This window comes from Nematostella vectensis, chromosome 15 (assembly GCF_932526225.1).
Source record: "Nematostella vectensis chromosome 15, jaNemVect1.1, whole genome shotgun sequence".
Classification (NCBI taxonomy): domain Eukaryota; kingdom Metazoa; phylum Cnidaria; class Anthozoa; order Actiniaria; family Edwardsiidae; genus Nematostella; species Nematostella vectensis.
In genome coordinates, this window is record NC_064048.1 from 2,464,747 (window position 1) to 2,483,661 (window position 18,915).

At 42.7% G+C, this 18,915-nt stretch overlaps 2 protein-coding genes across 8 annotated transcripts; both read right to left on the minus strand.

Moving 5' to 3' along the window:
• Positions 1-279: 279 nt before the first annotated feature.
• LOC5510793 (steroid 17-alpha-hydroxylase/17,20 lyase) lies at positions 280-3,014 on the minus strand. Its single transcript, XM_032380044.2, has 2 exons — positions 2,556-3,014; positions 280-1,491 (listed from the first exon to the last, which is right to left on the minus strand). The coding sequence occupies exons 1-2, from the start codon at positions 2,970-2,972 to the stop codon at positions 412-414; spliced, it is 1,497 nt and encodes a 498-aa protein (XP_032235935.2). The 5' UTR covers positions 2,973-3,014; the 3' UTR covers positions 280-411.
• A 1,094-nt stretch (positions 3,015-4,108) lies between these two features.
• LOC5510796 (gamma-aminobutyric acid receptor subunit beta-1) lies at positions 4,109-18,775 on the minus strand. 7 transcript variants are annotated; one of them, XM_048722970.1, is made up of 10 exons: positions 16,519-17,465; positions 16,335-16,387; positions 15,714-15,800; positions 12,031-12,178; positions 11,419-11,636; positions 7,993-8,075; positions 7,527-7,658; positions 6,819-7,033; positions 6,389-6,568; positions 4,109-5,529 (listed from the first exon to the last, which is right to left on the minus strand). In XM_048722970.1, the coding sequence occupies exons 3-10, from the start codon at positions 15,773-15,775 to the stop codon at positions 5,305-5,307; spliced, it is 1,263 nt and encodes a 420-aa protein (XP_048578927.1). In that variant the 5' UTR covers positions 15,776-15,800; positions 16,335-16,387; positions 16,519-17,465; the 3' UTR covers positions 4,109-5,304. The 7 variants fall into 7 exon arrangements, with proteins under 7 accessions (XP_048578927.1, XP_048578925.1, XP_048578924.1 ...); XM_048722968.1 differs by lacking the exons at positions 16,335-16,387; positions 16,519-17,465 and adding an exon at positions 17,473-18,775; XM_048722967.1 differs by lacking the exons at positions 16,335-16,387; positions 16,519-17,465 and adding an exon at positions 17,912-18,774.
• Between the last annotated feature and the right edge of the window lie 140 nt (positions 18,776-18,915).

Below are 18,915 nucleotides of genomic sequence, written 5' to 3' on the forward strand. Positions count from 1 at the left end.
TTTGATAACTCTTAGGGTTAAGAATTTCTGTTGACCACGCCCAAAGTGGCATCCCTTAGGGTTAATATAAATTTTGCCAAAGATGACCCCCATCTGTTTTTATGGGAGTCCCCCCCCAGGGTGCAGCTAAAAGAAGAGTGCTGCTTAATAGAAGATCGACTGTAATTGACACATTCTTGAAGTATCTCCCAATTTTTCATCTTTATTGAGTGGTATTTCTGCCACTCAGGCAATAATCTATACTAATACTTTGATATCACCAGCCCATAAATATACAACTTCAACAATGTGTTGATTTATTTCCCAGATTTTACACTGCCTAGCAGACAATCAAGTTTTTCTACAGCTAGTTTTTTCTTGAAACACCAAGACCACGAGAAACAATGTTCTTTTAGGATCTTCCATGGTCATCTAAGTTCTCAAGATTTTACGTTTTGTCACATGAGCCTGTGTAAGAGTCGGCTGCAACACTGCTGACCCAGCCATGCACTCAAGAGGAGCCATCTGTTGACCAGGTGGACATTCAAATCTGAATTGTTTTAAAAGCAGAGCGAGAATAAGGAACAGTTCAGTGCGTGCTAGGTTCTCCCCCATGCATATCCTAGGCCCAGCACCAAATGGCAACAGATTATCTGTCATAGAATGAGAAAAGTTCCCTTCTTTATCAAGGAACCTCTCTGGGTTGAAATCTTCCGGATTCTCCCATAAAGAAACATTGTGGTGAAGGGACCATAAATTGGCAAGGACTGTGGTACCCTTAGGGATTGTGTACCCTCGAAGTATCGTCTCACAAAGGGTCTTGTGAGGGACTCCCAGGGGTAAGAGTGTTATTATTCTCAGGACCTCAGCAATAAAGGCCTCAAGAATAGGACACATTTTTCTCATCTCTACAAAAGATTGCCTTTCCTGCAAATTCAACTTTCCAACAGATGCATAAATTTGGTCTTGAATCTTAGGAAAGTGAATAAGATACAATATCGCCCAACACAAACTTGTTGCTGTTGTCTCAGAGCCAGCTATAAAAACTGTGGAAATTGCTGACACTATATATTTATCTTCTAGATACTTCTGATCAGTTGTATTTTCTACCCCAGCTTCTTGTTTGGCTAATAGAAGTGCATCGGTGTAGTCACGTATGTTGGAAACATCAAATGAATCCAAATGCTGCTTGTACTTTCTCCATAAAATCTTTTGCCATTCATCATGTGTTTCCTGTAACTCCTTGGTGTGACCATATATGGGCAGAATATTTCTTAGAAATGGAAAAATATCAACAAGGCTTTGTCCTGTTACTGTTGTGAGTCGGAAGAGATTGTCATGAATGTTGAGAATTTCCAGGAATTCCTTATTGTTGACTTGGTATCTGCTACCAAAGATCTTTGTGCAAATGATATTCATGATACAAAGACCAAATTCTTTCTTGACATCAAAGATTCTATCTGAACTATCAGCAATTCTCTTGCACAATTCTTCAGCCTCTTGTATTATAACCTTGAGAACAAAGACAAACAAAAAATTAACAAGGGGGGAGAAGTGTTGGAATCATAGAATGATCATAGACTGCAAGATCTAGAATTTGAAAAACAAAACAGTTCCAAATACACCCTTTATAAAAAAACACCAATCTCATTCTCAGACAACCCCCCTTTTTCCTAAAATAAACATCCCCCAGGTAAAGGTGCTACAAAAAGGCTGCAAGTATAGATTTTTGTATCTTGACTCTGGTATATTTTGGGAAACAGCCCCCCTGCCACCCGAAAAGCAAAACATAAAATCCCATAAAAGTATTCCTAAGCTGCAAGATGACTCTCTAGAAAAGTAGACATAGGGGCTCGACCTATCTTTTAGGGTATACAATTCTCACCAACTGCTATCTCTTAGGGTGTTTTCAGGATTTTGCAGATTCTGCTATCTTTTAGGGGTTTTCACACCGGAGGAGGAGGATTTTTCCTATTCTGCTATCTTTTAAGGTGTCTCACGCTAAATGGTGGCACATTCGCTCAAAGCGTATTATACAATAAACCACAAGTCAACTGATCTGTTGATACTCCCGGCTTTATTATCGTTAACATATCAATAAAGGATCTGTCAGTCAATCAAAACGGGCATTGTTTTTTTAATGCCACCTCTTAGGGTTAAAAATTCCTTCGACCACACCCAATGTGCTATCTCTTAGGGGTGAGAATTGTTGTTGACCACGCCCTTAGTGCTATCCCTTAGTGTTCAAATTGATTTTGCTGACAATCACCCCCGTCTGTTTTTCTCGAAGCCCCCCCCCCCCCACCCTGGGAACATTACCCCTCCTTGTTGCAACAATAAAAGAGGGGTCGTAAGGGTTTGCAGTGATGATGTTTTGTCTTAAATCTGGCATGGTTTTCGTCTATTTAGTATCTTATTCTGCGATATTGCGGTTTCTCTTGCCTGTTGTTTGTTATTGACTTTTTTTACGGTTTTTGGCGTTTTTCTGTGCGGTTTTCGCACCCCTCTTACGACCCCCTCATAAAAGGATAATGCTCTCAACTCTACGTCATTAAAAGCTTGCCCTGTAGCCCTACCTGTTGATATTTCTTCTGACTGTAAACCTTCAGTGCCCGGTGGCCCATTTTACGGTGAAGTTTAACATGTCTTCCGTAATCCTCGAACACCAACGGTCTTTCACCACGTAATGCTAAATCGAACGACACAGTCCATGGTCTTCCTCCGAACTCCACCGGCTGCAAAGCCAGTGCTTCCTTGATAGCCCTACCCGTGAGAACAACAACAAGAGTATGGCCGAGATACAACCTGTACACTTCGCCATAGATTAAACTCAGTGAGTGAAGGCTTCGGTGCAGTTGTTTGCCGATTTGTGGGATGTTTCCTATAAGCGGCCATGCATGGGGCCCTGGTGGAAGGTTGTTGTGCTTGTACTCGAAAAAGAAATGATAGATGGTTAAGATTAAGAAAAGAGCCAAAGCTGACTCGATAATCATGTCAGTTTAGGCTAATCTCAGTTCAGAATTATTTTGTTGTGATGTTTCAGTAAACTTCTGGTCAGCGGCTGTTGGAACACAGGTATACCAAGCTCACAGTATATGATGATCTTAATTTTTACTATGAAATAAAATCTTGAAAATCTCAATGATATTCGTACTTGATTGCTGTGTCTTCAATGTAGTCTGGCTGAAATTATAATCTATTTCGTCGGGTAGTTGGCGAGCTATGGTGTTGAGTTTCCCACCATCAACGTGCCCCACCTAGTTTTCAAAAATCATAAGGCGTGGCTGTGCTCCTCCAATTATTTTAGTGTTTCTATCGTGCTCACCATATTTTGAGTGCCTGCTACAGCTCTGTAGATAGATATGCGTGGTCATTTTACACTCTTTCTACTCTCTCGATTGACAGATTGCTTATTTCATAACCCTGAAAAGGGTATCGAATCAGACGAGTGATCTTAGCTCAAGGGAGAGGGACGGGGGGGCGAGGGGGCGAGAGAAGAAAAAGCGAGTGCGCGGACGAGGGGGCTCCCTTCCCTTGAGCCGCTACGCAGGCTAAGTGATCTCGAAGTTGTTTTTATCAATATCACGGTACTACAGATCCTGGATAATCGGATTGGATCGGACCGTGGAATATCGGATTGTCGTATGGGTCTACTGCGTTGAAATGAACACATTTGCGAGCGGATGTTCCGCGGGCCTGTGGATGCTACAATACGGATCTATGTATTATACCTTAAAATTCTATATCCATATGAGCGCAAATTTCTTTCGATCTTCTACTTTTTTTAAAAAAAAACCTTTGTGCGATTGTTAAGCTTGTCTCAATCGTTTCGGAAAAATTAAAATAATAGTGCTTACGTACCAATCGGAGAATGCCGAACTAGATGAGCCACACTCTGACCCAAAAACAACTCTGTTCAAGTTTTTTCCTTAATGAGTTATTGATTTTAGCACTTTGGTCACCCTGTGCTGTGACGTAAAATCACATGACCACTCATGGTACCCGCCCTGACCCATAAATAACTTTGTCCAAGTTTGATAGTCAGTCATGGCTTCCTTCGTGAGTCTGAAATACAGTAATCAATTATAATAATAAGAAATATCTAACAAAATTAAAGACAAACGAAAGCTTTTGTACGAACCCTTTATTACGCTCATTGCTTAACACCACAGGCAGCCCAAGACTACTGTCAGTAGTTTTATAATGTTGATGAAAAAATATTGATTCGTAAAAAATAAAACAACAGAGATTGAAATATCGTGTTTAAGTCTTCGCTCCATTTTTTTTTTTTTATTTAACCAATATTTGACAATCACCTCAAAAGCCAACGGCTTATTTACTCTTCCTTACAATGGTTATGAGTAGAGCCGTTACAGAAATTCCATACTAATTACAGAAACGACAAGTGGGGGAGATAAATCCTGTACATCACGGAAAAGTCTAGCATTAACATTAAAATCTATATCACGTGAACCATTTAAAAATGCTTCAATTTTACTATTTATCGATACTTTTGATCATTTATCACCAAATACACATTTTCCGTTGAAATTTTTTGGATAGAATGCTCATATAGCGAGTTTGAAGCTTTAAAACTGCTGACAGTGGCCTTGAGCTGCCAGTGCAAACCATTCCTTTATGCAACACGAATTAGTATGTGACACTGTTCGCATTGATCTCATGCTTGATATTATGGTAAACCCAGAAGAGTTTGAGAAAATGGTATCTGCACCTAACTGCACGTCTCTGAGAATAGACATCAGGAAAAAATATTCTAGCTTGTCATGTAGTTTATTATTAGTTTAATTTCTTGAAGCAGAGCCGTAGTAGGCCACGCAAGATTAAGGGGGGGGGGCACAATACAGAAACATTAAGAAAATATTGGGGGGGGGGGGGGCAGTCACGCCCCTACTGGTCATTTCCTTATAATTTTTGAATATATATATATTTTTTTTGGGGGGGGGGGAACCCCTGCTACGGCCCTCTGAAGGTGTTCCAATCACGATCCGACTTGCTTGACTGGTTTTGTAGGCTATGGAACCTTATTTCTATCTCAGCAGTGAATTAAATCAGTTTGAATCAAGGTAAATTCCAAGCCATCCTACAACTAAAACAACTGTATTCCTAGTATCAAAATGGAATGTTGTATTTTGGAAAAATGATGAGAGCTTTAAATGTTGGGTAAAAAACAATAACATAACGACAAAGAAAACAAGAACAACAAGAACAACAACAACACTATTGTCACGCAAGTCGGATCTAAGGACTCTAAGGTCACAGTCCTACTTAGTGTATAGGAGTGCCTTCGCGCCTGACATAGGTAACTTAATAGTAAATCCAGTACACGAAAATAAACCCAATATAGAGCAACGGAAACAGCCATCTAGACCAGCGATCGATAACGTCAGAACTTTTGTCTTTGACGGCGTGCTTTATTACTCGTTTGGCTTTTTTAAAAGTACCAGAGCGGGCTCGTTTCCTAGCAACGCTTGGTTCGGGGTCAGCGGAAGAGAAGGACACGTCTTGTCCGAATGCCTGACCTTGTTTGTCCTACATTTTGAAAAAAAGAATAGTATTAACAGGAAAAAGAAACATGGGAATCGTGTGAAGTGTAACGGGGTAACAACCTATGCAGGGGCGTAGCCAGGAGGGTGGCCCAGGGGGCCCGGGCCCTCCCCTTCTAGCAGCCAAAAATACAGTAAATGTATGAGATTATCTGATAATATAGAAGAAAATGCCTTGAAAGGGCCTCCTTCCCCTGTTAAAAATCCCGGCTACGCCGCTGCGATATGATTATGATTTTTTTCAAAATTAAAACAAATCTTGAATTATTCAGAAAAAACAAATTGCATGCATGTATCACTGCTCATAGTAATGATAAATGCATAATATTAGCTTTTAAAGTGTCATCTAGTAAATTTAGTGACATTTTTAACAACAGCTTTGAGAGAGAGTAAAATTTACCCCCCTCCCCCCAAAAAAAACCCGAGGTAAAAATATTCTAGCGCTGTTGTGAAAATTTTCACCTAAACAAACTTATAAAGTCAAAAGAGGCATTTAAATCTGAGAAACAGGACCAAAATATGAAAAATTCACTACTTTTTAGTTTTATGTGCTAAAAAAACGGTTGCCATGGTAACATGGAGCGTCTCCTAGGCATGTCAATGGCATCCAAACGTCCGCAGATAGCTTTTAGGAAAAGTCACCAATTTTTAGCTTCTTAGCTTCTATGGTTCAGAAGTTATAGCAATTTTCCAGGAGGGGGGGGGGGGGCTTAAAGAGCCACCCCAGTCTGAATAGGGTTAATGAAGGTCCGTTATATAGAGGTTCCCGTGTACTCCCTACTGGGCTGCTCTAGTACCCGGGGCAACTCTGTAAACGATATTGCACATGCGCAGTAGCAAAATACCTTCACCTGTACAACTAGAACATCCACCTCCATAGTGTCCTCGGCAGACGCGGGCACACTGTGCTTCCGGTCTTTCTTCATGTTACTGTGTATAAGCACTAGGACCAGTTCAAGGGCGCTCGAAAACACAAACAGGAACGAGACAATCAGAAATACATCCACTGCTTTGACATAGGATACCTGTGGATATAAAGCATCGGATGAGAAATGACCAGTAGGGGCGTGGCTGTGCCCCCCGCCCAATGGTTTCTTTAATGTTTTTGTTACGTGCCCCCAGTTATTAGGGGCCTGTAACGGCTATGCAATGTGATATAATATGAGGATAATGTCGAACAGCGTTCTAAGAGGAACCCATGAACGTGACAGTAGTGGGGCTGATTATTACGGACACTGTTTTGCGTTACTTATTACGGATACTGTTTTGCGTTACCTTAGGGAACTGAGTTCTAAAGGACCCCATCAGCGTGACTATTGTGAGGATCGTTGTCACGGATAGCGTGATTCGCGCGGGCACGGCGTCACGCGGTATCCAGAATGCTAGCCACGAAAGCGCCACAATAAGCGTCGTAGGGGCATAGACCTGGAGAAGAGAGTAACCAATGTTTCGATTGAATACAAACGACGCTGTGATATGAATCCAAGCTCCTGAAACAATAAAAAAAAACAAATTCAATTAATGAAGGTGAAGGGTTTGATTTATAAATGGTGACAAAGGAAAATAGTTTTACAAATTCGGCTGTATTGAGATGGCCAACCTTTTAAGGATAATAATCTGTGTCCCGCTCCCTCTTCGAGCTTAGAAAATGCTTTGAAGCAAAAATTCCATACGGTTACATCCCGTAAATGGAACCGCAAGCTAAGCACAACCAGGCCTCATATTTTTGTGCTCCTCGCCCAAGAACCTGGAGCCACCACAAGTCCTCCCTTCCCTTTACCGGTAGCTGCTGCGTAAGTTGTCAAAAAAATACCGTAAATATTTTTTTAATTACATCCGGAATCTTCAGAACGAAAAATGTCTTAGTAGCCTAATGATAGCAGACCAGTGGGGGCGTAGCTTCCCCCCCGCCACACACACACATGTCTCAGTATCGCCCCCCCGTGACAATAACTAAAATAATTTCTTTGGTCATATCCTTGCCTGAAGCGTATTCATACTTTTCCTTGGAAGTAGATATGGTTTTCAAATGAAACTCATTCATTTCTTTGTTTATTATATAAACCGCGAATTTTTCACTCCAGAAATAGTCGAGGTCTGTACTTTTGTACGCATCTAGAACAAAACCAAATAAGAATGTACATCAGACGTACACACTGTTTCAATGTGTTTCGAAGCCTTAAGAGAAGAATACCCAATCAGGGGCGGATCTAGGGGTGGGACGAGCGGACCCTGCCCTACTATTTTCAGACAAATGACAACAAACATAAGGGCATCCACGAAAGAACAAAGGATCCGCCCTCCTTTTTTTAAAACCCTTATACCCAATTTCCGAATACCCTTCCCCAATTACTGCCACTAGCCAACAGATACCATGGTACGAATACCCGCTTTTAACCAACAGGCTATTTAAAGGCAAGACACTAAATTGTGCTGTATGGGTACTCACAGCTCAGCAATGTGATGTTGCATGTTTGTTCATCCATGGGGTAGTTACGCAAATCCATTCCACAGCTTGCTACAAGTGTTACTCTGAGAATAAACGAAATACAATTAAGTTTTATTCTTTAAAAGGAAATTTATACTAATGGAGAGTCGAGGAAAAGAGAAGCAGTGAACATAAAAGAGCCACACCTTCTATTTTAGTCAATATTGGAAGACGATTTATTTTATAAAATGATGATATAAAGCTATATAACCATGTAAAAAAAACTTGAACTTAGTTCACCAAACTTTCTCGAAAATATTGAAATACCTTTTCTAAATTAGCCGATTTAAATAGATGCTTTGACGTACGTTAGATGTTGTGTCCAGTTCCAAAAGGTTCCACGGCAAATACTTCATCACACCTTTAGCTGATTTGTACAGATCCATCAGGTAGATGGCCAATTATATCATTATACCTTACGCTCTTGTTGTGTATTTGTTGTGTATTAGTTCCATTAGTTCCAAGGTAGATGCTCATGCATCAAAGCAAGTGCGTAAAAGCATCCATTTCCGGAAGCCACTCTACTTTGATTTTAGATGGTTATTTCGAGATTTTTTTTTTAAATGTACCTTCCAATATTAGATGAAAACAATAACAAAGGTGTAGCTGACAAGGGCCCTTTGAGCTGATTTGTACAGTTCCACCATGGTAGGTGGATCGTCATGTATTTCATCATACCTGCCTTACGCTTTTTGCACAGTTCCATCAGGGTAAATAGTCAGGTCAGGGGCGGATCCAGGAATTCAAAATGGGGGGGGGGGGGTGGATGATGGCCGGATAGACGGCTTACAACAGACCCTTGTAGGACACTACATAGATCTTAAAATACTTCACGCTGAATTGGATTTGTCGCGTCAGCAAAGTCAAACAGGCAAAGGCAATTTCGTTTCTTCAAACAAGCATTTTTCTACTCAAAAAGGGGGTGGATATCCACCCATTCCCCCCCCCCCCCCCCTGTATCCGCCCTTGCAGGTATATCGTCATACCTTTATCTGCTTTGTTAAGTTCCATCAGGCTAAATGGTCATGTTTAATCTGCTTTGTAAAGTTCCATCAGGGCAAATGGTCAAATATCTCGTAACTTTATCTGCTTTGTACTGTTCCATCATAGATAAGATCACCAAGTATTTCGACATACCTTAAGCTGATTTGTAAAGTTCCACCAGGGTAGACGGTCATGTATCTCGTCATGCCTTAAACTGCTTTGTGCAGTTCGGTCATAGATAAGATAACCAAGTATTTCCACATACCTCAAGCTGTTGTTAACTTTTCCATCAGTGTTAGATGTTGATGTATCTTGAAATACCTTAATCAGCTATGTAAAGCTCGATGGGTTGTAATGCATATATTACTGTAATGTATGATAATGTATGTCTTAAGCTGCTTTGTAAGGTATTTCCCCATCCCTTCAGCTGTTGTGCACTGTTCCATCGGAGTAGATGGTGATATATGTCATAAGCTGATTTGTAATGCTTCATCAGGAATAAGATAATCTAGTATTTCCACATACCTTAAGTTGCACTGTTAACTAACTGTTCTATCAGAGTAGTATTTTCACATACCTTAAGCTGTTGTGCACTGTTCCATCAGGGTAGATTACAACAAGTATTTTCACATACCTTAAGCTGTTGTGCACTGTTCCATCAGAGTAGATTATACCAAGTATTTTCACATACCTTAAGCTGTTGTGCACTGTTCCATCAGGGTAGATTATACCAAGTATTTTCACATACCTTAAGCTGTTGTGCACTGTTCCATCAGGGTGTATTATACCAAGTATTTTCACATACCTTAAGCTGTTGTGCACTGTTCCATCAGGGTAGATTATATCAAGTATTTTTACATACCCTAAGCTGTTGTGCACTGTTCCATCAGAGTAGATTATACCAAGTATTTTCACATACCTTAAGTTGTTGTGCACTGTTCCATCAGGGTGTATTATACCAAGTATTTTCACATACCTTAAGCTGTTGTGCACTGTTCCATCAGGGTGTATTATACCAAGTATTTTCACATACCTTAAGCTGTTGTGCACTGTTCCATCAGGGTAGATTATATCAAGTATTTTTACATACCCTAAGCTGTTGTGCACTGTTCCATCAGAGTAGATTATACCAAGTATTTTCACATACCTTAAGTTGTTGTGCACTGTTCCATCAGGGTGTATTATACCAAGTATTTTCACATACCTTAAGCTGTTGTGCACTGTTCCATCAGGGTAGATTATACCAAGTATTTTCACATACCTTAAGCTGTTGTACACTGTTCCATCAGGGTAGATTATACCAAGTATTTTCACATACCTTAAGCTGTTGTGCACTGTTCCATCAGGGTAGATTATACCAAGTATTTTCACATACCTTAAGCTGTTGTGCACTGTTCCATCAGAGTAGATTACACCAAGTATTTTCACATACCTTAAGCTGTTGTGCACTGTTCCATCAGGGTAGATTATACCAAGTATTTTCACATACCTTAAGCTGTTGTGCACTGTTCCATCAGGGTAGATTATACCAAGTATTTTCACATACCTTAAGCTGTTGTACACTGTTCCATCAGGGTAGATTATACCAAGTATTTTCACATACCTTAAGCTGCTGTGCACTGTTCCATCAGGGTAGATTATACCAAGTATTTTCACATACCTTAAGCTGTTGTGCACTGTTCCATCAGGGTAGATTACACCAAGTATGTTTACATACCTTAAGCTGTTGTGCACTGTTCCATCAGGGTAGATTATACCAAGTATTTTCACATACCTTAAGCTGTTGTGCACTGTTCCATCAGGGTAGATTACACCAAGTATGTTTACATACCTTAAGCTGTTGTGCACTGTTCCATCAGGGTAGATTATACCAAGTATTTTCACATACCTTAAGCTCTTGTGCACTGTTCCATCAGGGTAGATTATACCAAGTATTTACACATACCTTAAGCTGTTGTGCACTGTTTCATCAGGGTAGATTATATCAAGTATTTTCACATACCTCAAACAGTTGTGCACTGTTCCATCAGGGTAGATTACACCAAGTATTTTCACATACCTTAAGCTGTTGTGCACTGTTCCATCAGGGTAGATTACACCAAGTATGTTTACATACCTTAAGCTGTTGTACACTGTTTCATCAGGGTAGATTATACCAAGTATTTTCACATACCTTAAGCTGTTGTGCACTGTTCCATCAGGGTAGATTATACCAAGTATTTTCACATACCTTAAGCTGTTGTGCACTGTTCCATCAGGGTAGATTACACCAAGTATTTTCACATACCTTAAGCTGCTGTGCACTGTTCCATCAGGGTAGATTATACCAAGTATGTTTACATACCTTAAGCTCTTGTGCACTGTTCCATCAGAGTTAAGATTATACCAAGTATTTTCACATACCTTAAGCTGTTGTGCACTGTTCCATCAGGGTAAATGGACAAGTCACTGTTATCATTGGGGACATTGTGAGCGATTGCTTTCTTGATGTTGAGTACTATCGTGTCCGGTAACCAGACCAGGTCGCTGTACTGTCCGTCTAAACTAATGGGGAAGTCTAAAGAGTGCTTCAAACGCTCATCATGCCAGTGTTGCATCAAGAACAAGTCGACCTCAAAATCCTGTAAAAAGGGTACCGGGTTATTCAAAGATTTTCTATGGCCCTTAGAGCACCCTGGAAAGTGCGGATTTGATTTTGATTAATTTACTGCCTAATTTCATATATCAAAAAATCTTGCTTTTATTTTTTTTTTTGTAAAGAGGGGAAACAAACACAAACGGTATAAGGCGACGCATGCCATTTTAGTCTATTTCTTTCAGGCCATAGTTAGGATATGCCAAGAGGGAGGGAGGGGAGAGGAGGGCGCAGAAGAGCGCAGATATCAACTAAAAAAGGGTAATGTTTTCTTCTCTGCAGAATTGCCAGGAACCGTTTTTCAGTCTGAAAGGTAATGCTCCAATTTGTTTTGGCATTTGCTCCCCGATCCACACTCAAATATCTGATGACAAGCATACCATATCTCTTTCTCTTATCTGGCCGAAGTGCACGATGGTCATCCTAATAGTGACGTTGACAGGTCTGTCTCGCATGTACGGTCTGAGCCTCTTGTCGTAGTGCGGATGACTAAATAGCTCGTCTAAAACCTTGGTTGTGCTAGCATATCTAGATAAAATAATAGATGTGAAACTAGGTGGATTTCACATTAGAATTACTATGATTACAGCAGTTGAGGTTCACAATATTTTATGTCTATTTTATGTTTTCCATCAAGGAAAAAAGACCTCACATAGCAGAAGCTATTACAATATAGACCCATCATAGAACCTCCAATACTTCCAGACTTTCAGAACCATTAGCCTCCCGAACCGATAGAGATCTAAACCGCTAGACCCATAGCACTAAAAAAATTCACAATCTTAGGGTTAGCGATGGGTACCACGGAATTTCGAAAGTGTCGCAAAAATTTCGCAAAGTCTCGGAATCTCGTTTTTTTCGCAAGTCTTGAAGTCTCGTTTTTAAAAATTTTAGGGCTCTCGGAGACTTGTTTTTTCTACCACAGTCTCGATGTCTAGGATTTTTAATCTCGGAGATCTCTGATTTCGCTCCTATTCTTAACCAGAAGGTGGAGCTGAAGAACCGAAGACGCAACGGTTCTGTCGGGTAGCCTGTCAGCAAATCAAACTCACGACATGTGACTTTCGTTTGTACTGTGAAGATTCTCTAACAAGAAAAATTTCATCATCGAGTCTCGCGCTCGCAGTTTTTAACTGAAAACCTCGGATTCCTAAATTTGACAAAATTTTGATTGCAATCTTTTGGTCCCATTATTCCTCGGACTGATACCTTTCTCTCCTTCCCCCTCCACAACGCTACTTTTCTCTCCTTCCCCCTCCACAACGCTACCTTTCCCTACTTCCCCCACCACAACGCTACCTTTTTCTCCTTCCCCCTCGACAACGCTACCTTTCTCTCCTTCCCCCTCCACAACGCTACATTTCCCCCCTTCCACCTCCACAACGTTACCTTTCCCTCCTTCCCCCTCCACGACGCTACATTTCTCTCCTTCCCACTCCACGACGCTACATTTCTCTCCTTCCCCCTCCACAACGCTACCTTTCTCTCTTTCCCCCTCTACGACGCTACCTTTCCCTCCTTCCCCCACCACAACACTAGCTGTCTCTCCTTCCCTCTCCGCGACGCTACCTTTCCCTCCTTTCCACTACACAACGCTACCTTTCCCTCCTTCCCCCTCCATGACGCTACCTTTCTCTCCTTCCACCTTCACGACGCTACCTTTCCCTCCTTCCCCCTCCACAACGCTACCTTTCTCTCCTTCTCTCTCCACGACGCTACCTTTCCCTCCTCCCCCTTCCATGACGCTACCTTTCCCTTCTTCCCCCTCCACAACTCTACCTTTCTCTACTTTCCCCTCCACAACGCTACCTTTCTCTCCTTCCCCCTCCACGACGCTACCTTTCTCTCCTTCCCCCTCCACGACGCTACCTTTCCTTCCTTTCCCCTCCACGACGCCACCTTTCTCTACTTCCTCCTCCACAACGCTACCTTTCTCTCCTTCCCCCTCCACGACGCTACCTTTCTCTCCTTCCCCTCCACGACGCTACCTTTCTTTCCTTTCCCCTCCACGACGCTACCTTTCCCTCCTTCCCCCCCGACAACGTTACCTTTCCCTTCTTCCCCCTCCACAACGCTACCTTTCTCTCTTCCCCCTCCACAACGCTACCTTTCTCTCTTTCCCTCTCCACGACGATACCTTTCCCTCCTTCCCCCTCCACAACGCTACCTTTACCTCCTTCCCCCTCCACAACGCTACCTTTTCCTCCTTCCCCCTCCATGACGCTACCTTTCTCCTTCCCCCTCCACGACGCTAGCTTTCCCTCCTCCCCCCTCCACAACGCTACCTTTCTCTCCTTCCCTCTCCACGACGCTACCTTTCTCTCTCCCCCCTCCACAACGCTACCTTTCTCTCTTTCCCTCTCCACGACGATACCTTTCCCTCCTTCCCCCTCGACAACGCTACCTTTCCCTTCTTCCCCCTCCACAACGCTACCTTTCTCTCTTCCCCCTCCACAACGCTACCTTTCTCTCTTTCCCTCTCCACGACGATACCTTTCCCTCCTTCCCCCTCCACAACGCTACCTTTACCTTCTTCTCCCTCCACAACGCTACCTATCCCTCCTTCCCCCTCCACGACGCTACCTTTCCCTCCTTCCCCCTCCACGAATATACATTTCCCTGCTTCCCCCTCCATGACGCTACCTTTCCCTTCTTCCCCCTCCACGACGCTACTTTTCTCTCCTTCCCTCTCCACGGCGCTACCTTTCCCTCCTTCTCCTTCCACAACGCTACCTTTCTCTCCTTCCCCCTCCACGACGCTACCTTTCCCTCCTTCCCCCTCCACGACGCTACCTTTCCCTCCTTCCTCCTCCACGACGCTACTTTTCCCTTCTTTCCTCTCCACGACGCTACTTTTCTCTCCTTTCCCCTCCACGACGCTACCTTTCCCTCCTTCCCCTCCCACGACGCTACCTTTCTCTCCTTCCCCCTCCACGACGCTACTTTTCTCTCCTTCCCTCTCCACGGCGCTACCTTTCCCTCCTTCTCCTTCCACAACGCTACCTTTCTCTCCTTCCCCCTCCACAACGCTACCTTTCCCTCCTTTCCCTCCTTCACCCTCCACAACGCTACCTTTCCCTCCTTCCCCCTCCACGACGCTACCTTTCCCTCCTTTCCCGTCCACGACGCTACCTTTCCCTTCTTTCCTCTCCACGACGCTACTTTTCTCTCCTTTCCTCTCCACGACGCTACCTTTCCCTCCTTCCCCTCCCACGACGCTACCTTTTCCTCCTTCCCCTCCCACAACGCTACCTTTTCCTCCTTCCCTTCCACGACGCTACCTTTCCCCCCCACGATGCTTCCTTCCCTTCCTTCCCCCTCCACGACGCTACCTTTCCCTCCTTCCCCCCCACGACGCTACCTTTCCCTCCTTCCCCCTCCACGACGCTACCTTTCCCTTTTCCCCCCTCCACGACGCTACCTTTCCCTTTTCCCCCCTCCACGACGCTACCTTTCCCTCCTTCCCCCTCCACGACGCTACCTTTCCCTTTTCCCCCCTCCACGACGCTACCTTTCCCTTTTCCCCCCTCCACGACGCTACCTTTCCCTCCTTCCCCTCCCACGACGCTACCTTTCTCTCCTTTCCCCTCCACGACGCTACCTTTCCCTCTTTCCCCTCCCACGACGCTACCTTTTCCTCCTTCCCCTCCCACAACGCTACCTTTTCCTCCTTCCCCTCCACGACGCTACCTTTCCCCCCCACGATGCTTCCTTCCCTTCCTTCCCCCTCCACGACGCTACCTTTCTCTCCTTCCCCCTCCACGACGCTACTTTTCTCTCCTTCCCCCTCCACGACGCTTCCTTCCCCCCCACGATGCTTCCTTCCCTTCTTTCCCCCTCCACGATTCTACCTTTCCCTTTTCCCCCCTCCACGACGCTACTTTTCTCTCCTTACCCCTCCACAACGCTACCTTTCCCTCCTTCCCACTCCACGACGCTACCGGTGGATGTCATCTATAAACATGGCGCCATGAGACGCCCCGAGGTCGTTGTCGTAGAAATATCAGAACTACCCCCTTTATCTTTCTTATATGTCATTGAATTTCTCAGAGTAAAACATTACTTGTTTGCCTGTGTGGACAGAACTGAGATGCCAAACAATAACAAGATCATCAAGGTAGACATCTTTTGGTCTCTTTCGCCCCTCAACCTGAAAAAACAAAAGCACAACCAAGGGGCACTTTCACGCTTGAAAACGTAAAACATTCATGTTTACTTCTGCAGTGCAGTATTTTGCTAGCGAGCAAGAACTCGTCCATATTTGTTTGGTCTAGATTTGGGTGCAAATTACATTTAAAGTGCCATTGTCACTATTTTTTGCTTCTGGAGGGCCGACGTAAACCTCGAAGGGCCGACGTAAACCTCGGACGGCCGACGTAAACCCCAGCCCTTAACCGTAAATCTCAACAAGAGATTTTGAAAAAAAAATTGCGTTTCCATTAAAAACCATCGGAGATTTTTACGCAATCGCCCGAAAGCAAGGTGACAATGCCGTTTATGAAGTTTCTCCCGATTCTACAGCGTTTTGGTGCTTGTATACACCTATTTCAATGAACGTTGTCGGTGCAAATGGCGAATGCCAAATGGTAGTTGTAAGACAAATCGCGGCTTGTAGGTATAATTACCCCTTAGAGTAATGAGTATAAGTAAACTAATCGCACGAGTTGTTCACATTTTCCTTTACCTGCTAGCAGAGGCCTCTTTTCTCTGTATTTCGCCCAGCGAAGTAGACGATGCCTTAGCCGGACAAATCCTCATTCAATTGCATTGGAAATCACTATGCTTTTAAATTTATTGCTGTCTTTTTATTTTATGTTGTTTTCAATTTTTACTAATTTAGAATACGCCAATTAGATTAGTGTCCTTACCCATAAAAATGGAATCCAAATTGACTTCTAATTCTTGAGCTACAAGTTGCCTTTTCTTCTCATTATAAAAACCGTCTGAACTACTTATAAGCGTTAAACTGCATGAGGTCCCCTAAACAACCTCACGCCACTCAGAAGCATCTTGGCAACGCCCAAAGGCCTGTTCCTAGACATTAGAGTGCCATTGTTTTGTGGAACAATAACACATTCGGGTTTCTTTTGCTAGCAATATGATGCTAAGTAATCAATCCACTTTGCAAAGTAAAGGTAGCAAGCAATATCGAATTCAAAATTAATTTCCCACCAGCAATTCGTGTTACCTGGTTGGTGTCTTGTCTGTGTCGTGCCGGTAAAACCGACAGTCGGAATGCGTTGATTAATATGGGAATTCGAAAGATGAAAACCAGCCATATATGCATATTCAATCCCTTTAGAAATTAATGTAAGTAGTTAAAAAATTAGTAATAATTAAGACTTACCGAATTATACACGCAATTTTGTTTGCAAACTGCATAGCCGATTTATCGTGGAAAAAATGTATAAAATTTACGCTTAGACTTTTTGAAATGCCATTCCAAAACTCTTATCAAATTTACGATAGCATTTCTAAAAGCCTTATTCCAAAGCTCTCACATAAACATCGCGTGTCACTCTATATTCTTTCCACTTACAAAGAAGTGGATGATAGTACTAGAATTCTAGGCTTACACTTTAACATGAGCATGATAAAATGAAGCACGGGCCACGGGCGTCTTTCGCACACCTAGTATTTATCCACAAACGAAAGTTGCGCAAGAAGAAGCAGAAAAAAAAATGATTTTTTCATTATTATTATTTGTTATTGTTGCCATAAAATGAACCTCCCTTAGTAACGTTTTAAACACTAGGCCTTAGGTTAAAGAAAAAAAAATAAATCGACAAGATTTGCGGTCTCATTACAGTAACACCTCTTACTTGATTTGTCTGTCATGTTTATTCTAGCATCAAGCCGTAAAATTCTCGGGCGTTCATAACCATGTACGCAAAGCTGAAAAGTGTTATTGTAAAATATTCGAGTTTACGATTACAAATGCTGGTCATTGGTAAGAAATGATAGCAATATCTGAAAATGTTTCAAACGTAAAATATTTTATATGGAAAAACTATAATAGGAGACTATTTTGACCACGTTTTTTACCACATATTTCCAAACACATATATGCATCGGGTTATTGTAAGTATTGGTTGGAATGTCTTTTATTTTACCTGTTTCATGTTCCATAATTGCATTGGATTCTTTATTAGTTATCATGAAAACGTACTGAGGAACACGCTAGAGAATACTATAGAAGGGGAGAATTGAAGGAAGAAGAAATGTGAAAACAAACGCATTTCCGATTTTGATTCTACTTGCCTTAAGGAGAACCAGCCGCTGTCTCCCTCTTCGACATCTGCGTGTAGACGTTCGACAGCGGAATGTACATGTCTTCTATCTTTAATTTCAATCACTGGAAAATTCACTACGGTGTCTTTTATACATCAATACATCACTGTCCAGCATAAAATGATTCCGGCACTTTGAAGCTATCGAGATTCTTTTTTAGTTATTAATGGCATCCACCACATCTATTCGCGACTCATTATATAACTTGTAAGAACCCATGTAATGTGGGATAGAACGGGGTGTTTTTATTGGCTAACATTGTGCTTCAATTTGAGGTTGGCCCCCTCCTGGATGTTCTAGTGCTGAACTCACAGCGAGACCCGACCAGGACATTGGTGGTTTGTAGATGTGTTTTATGACATATTAGATAAGCGTCTCCCTTCGTATCAGCTTATCTATGCCACTTATCAATGCTATTGTCACCAAGGGCGCTTCCACCCACTCTAAAGCCCGTAAAAGGATGGCCGTATTCGTTTCCTAGATAATTTTTCTTATGGATACGAGTCAAACAAAAAAAAAATATACCACCCTACGTCTTTTGCTAGAAAATAGAAAATGGGGGATGCACACTGACAAAGATATGGAGATATGGAGATATCGAAGGACGCATTCCTAATAGAATATCCATTAGAAATTGAAACATCAAAGGCAAGCACATAGTTAGGGTGTGGGTTATTTCTCATTTAAGGATCGTCATATAGTATACTTTCGCCATATCATATCTATGACAACACCCCCCCTCCCCCCTCCCAACCACCTTCCGCGTGGGGAGAGGGGAGGGAGGGGAGAGGGGGTAGTGTGCGCGGATATAGATATAATAAAGTATCTTTGGCCGCCGAGAGAGAGGAGGTGTACGCCCCCCCCCCCTAACCTCCCCCCTCCATCACTAGCTAGATGTGACTTAATATATTCCGACCCTGATCCCCCTAACCCCCCACCCCCCCCCCCCCCCCCCCCTCCATCACTAGCTAGAT

Bases quoted from the DNA above. Each gene is read 5' to 3' on its own strand.
- LOC5510793 (XM_032380044.2), bottom strand. From the start codon at position 2,972: ATGATTATCGAGTCAGCTTTGGCTCTTTTCTTAATCTTAACCATCTAT. The intron at 1,492-2,555 runs GTAGGGCTACAG...TTTGTTCTCAAG, and splicing joins GTCAGAAGAAATATCAACAG to GTTATAATACAAGAGGCTGA.
- LOC5510796 (XM_048722965.1), bottom strand. From the start codon at position 16,408: ATGAGGATTTGTCCGGCTAAGGCATCGTCTACTTCGCTGGGCGAAATA. The intron at 15,801-16,334 runs GTAAAGGAAAAT...TTGTTTTTTCAG, and splicing joins AAAGAGGCCTCTGCTAGCAG to GTTGAGGGGCGAAAGAGACC. The intron at 6,569-6,818 runs GTAACGCAAAAC...TTATATCCACAG, and splicing joins TTAGAACTCAGTTCCCTAAG to GTATCCTATGTCAAAGCAGT.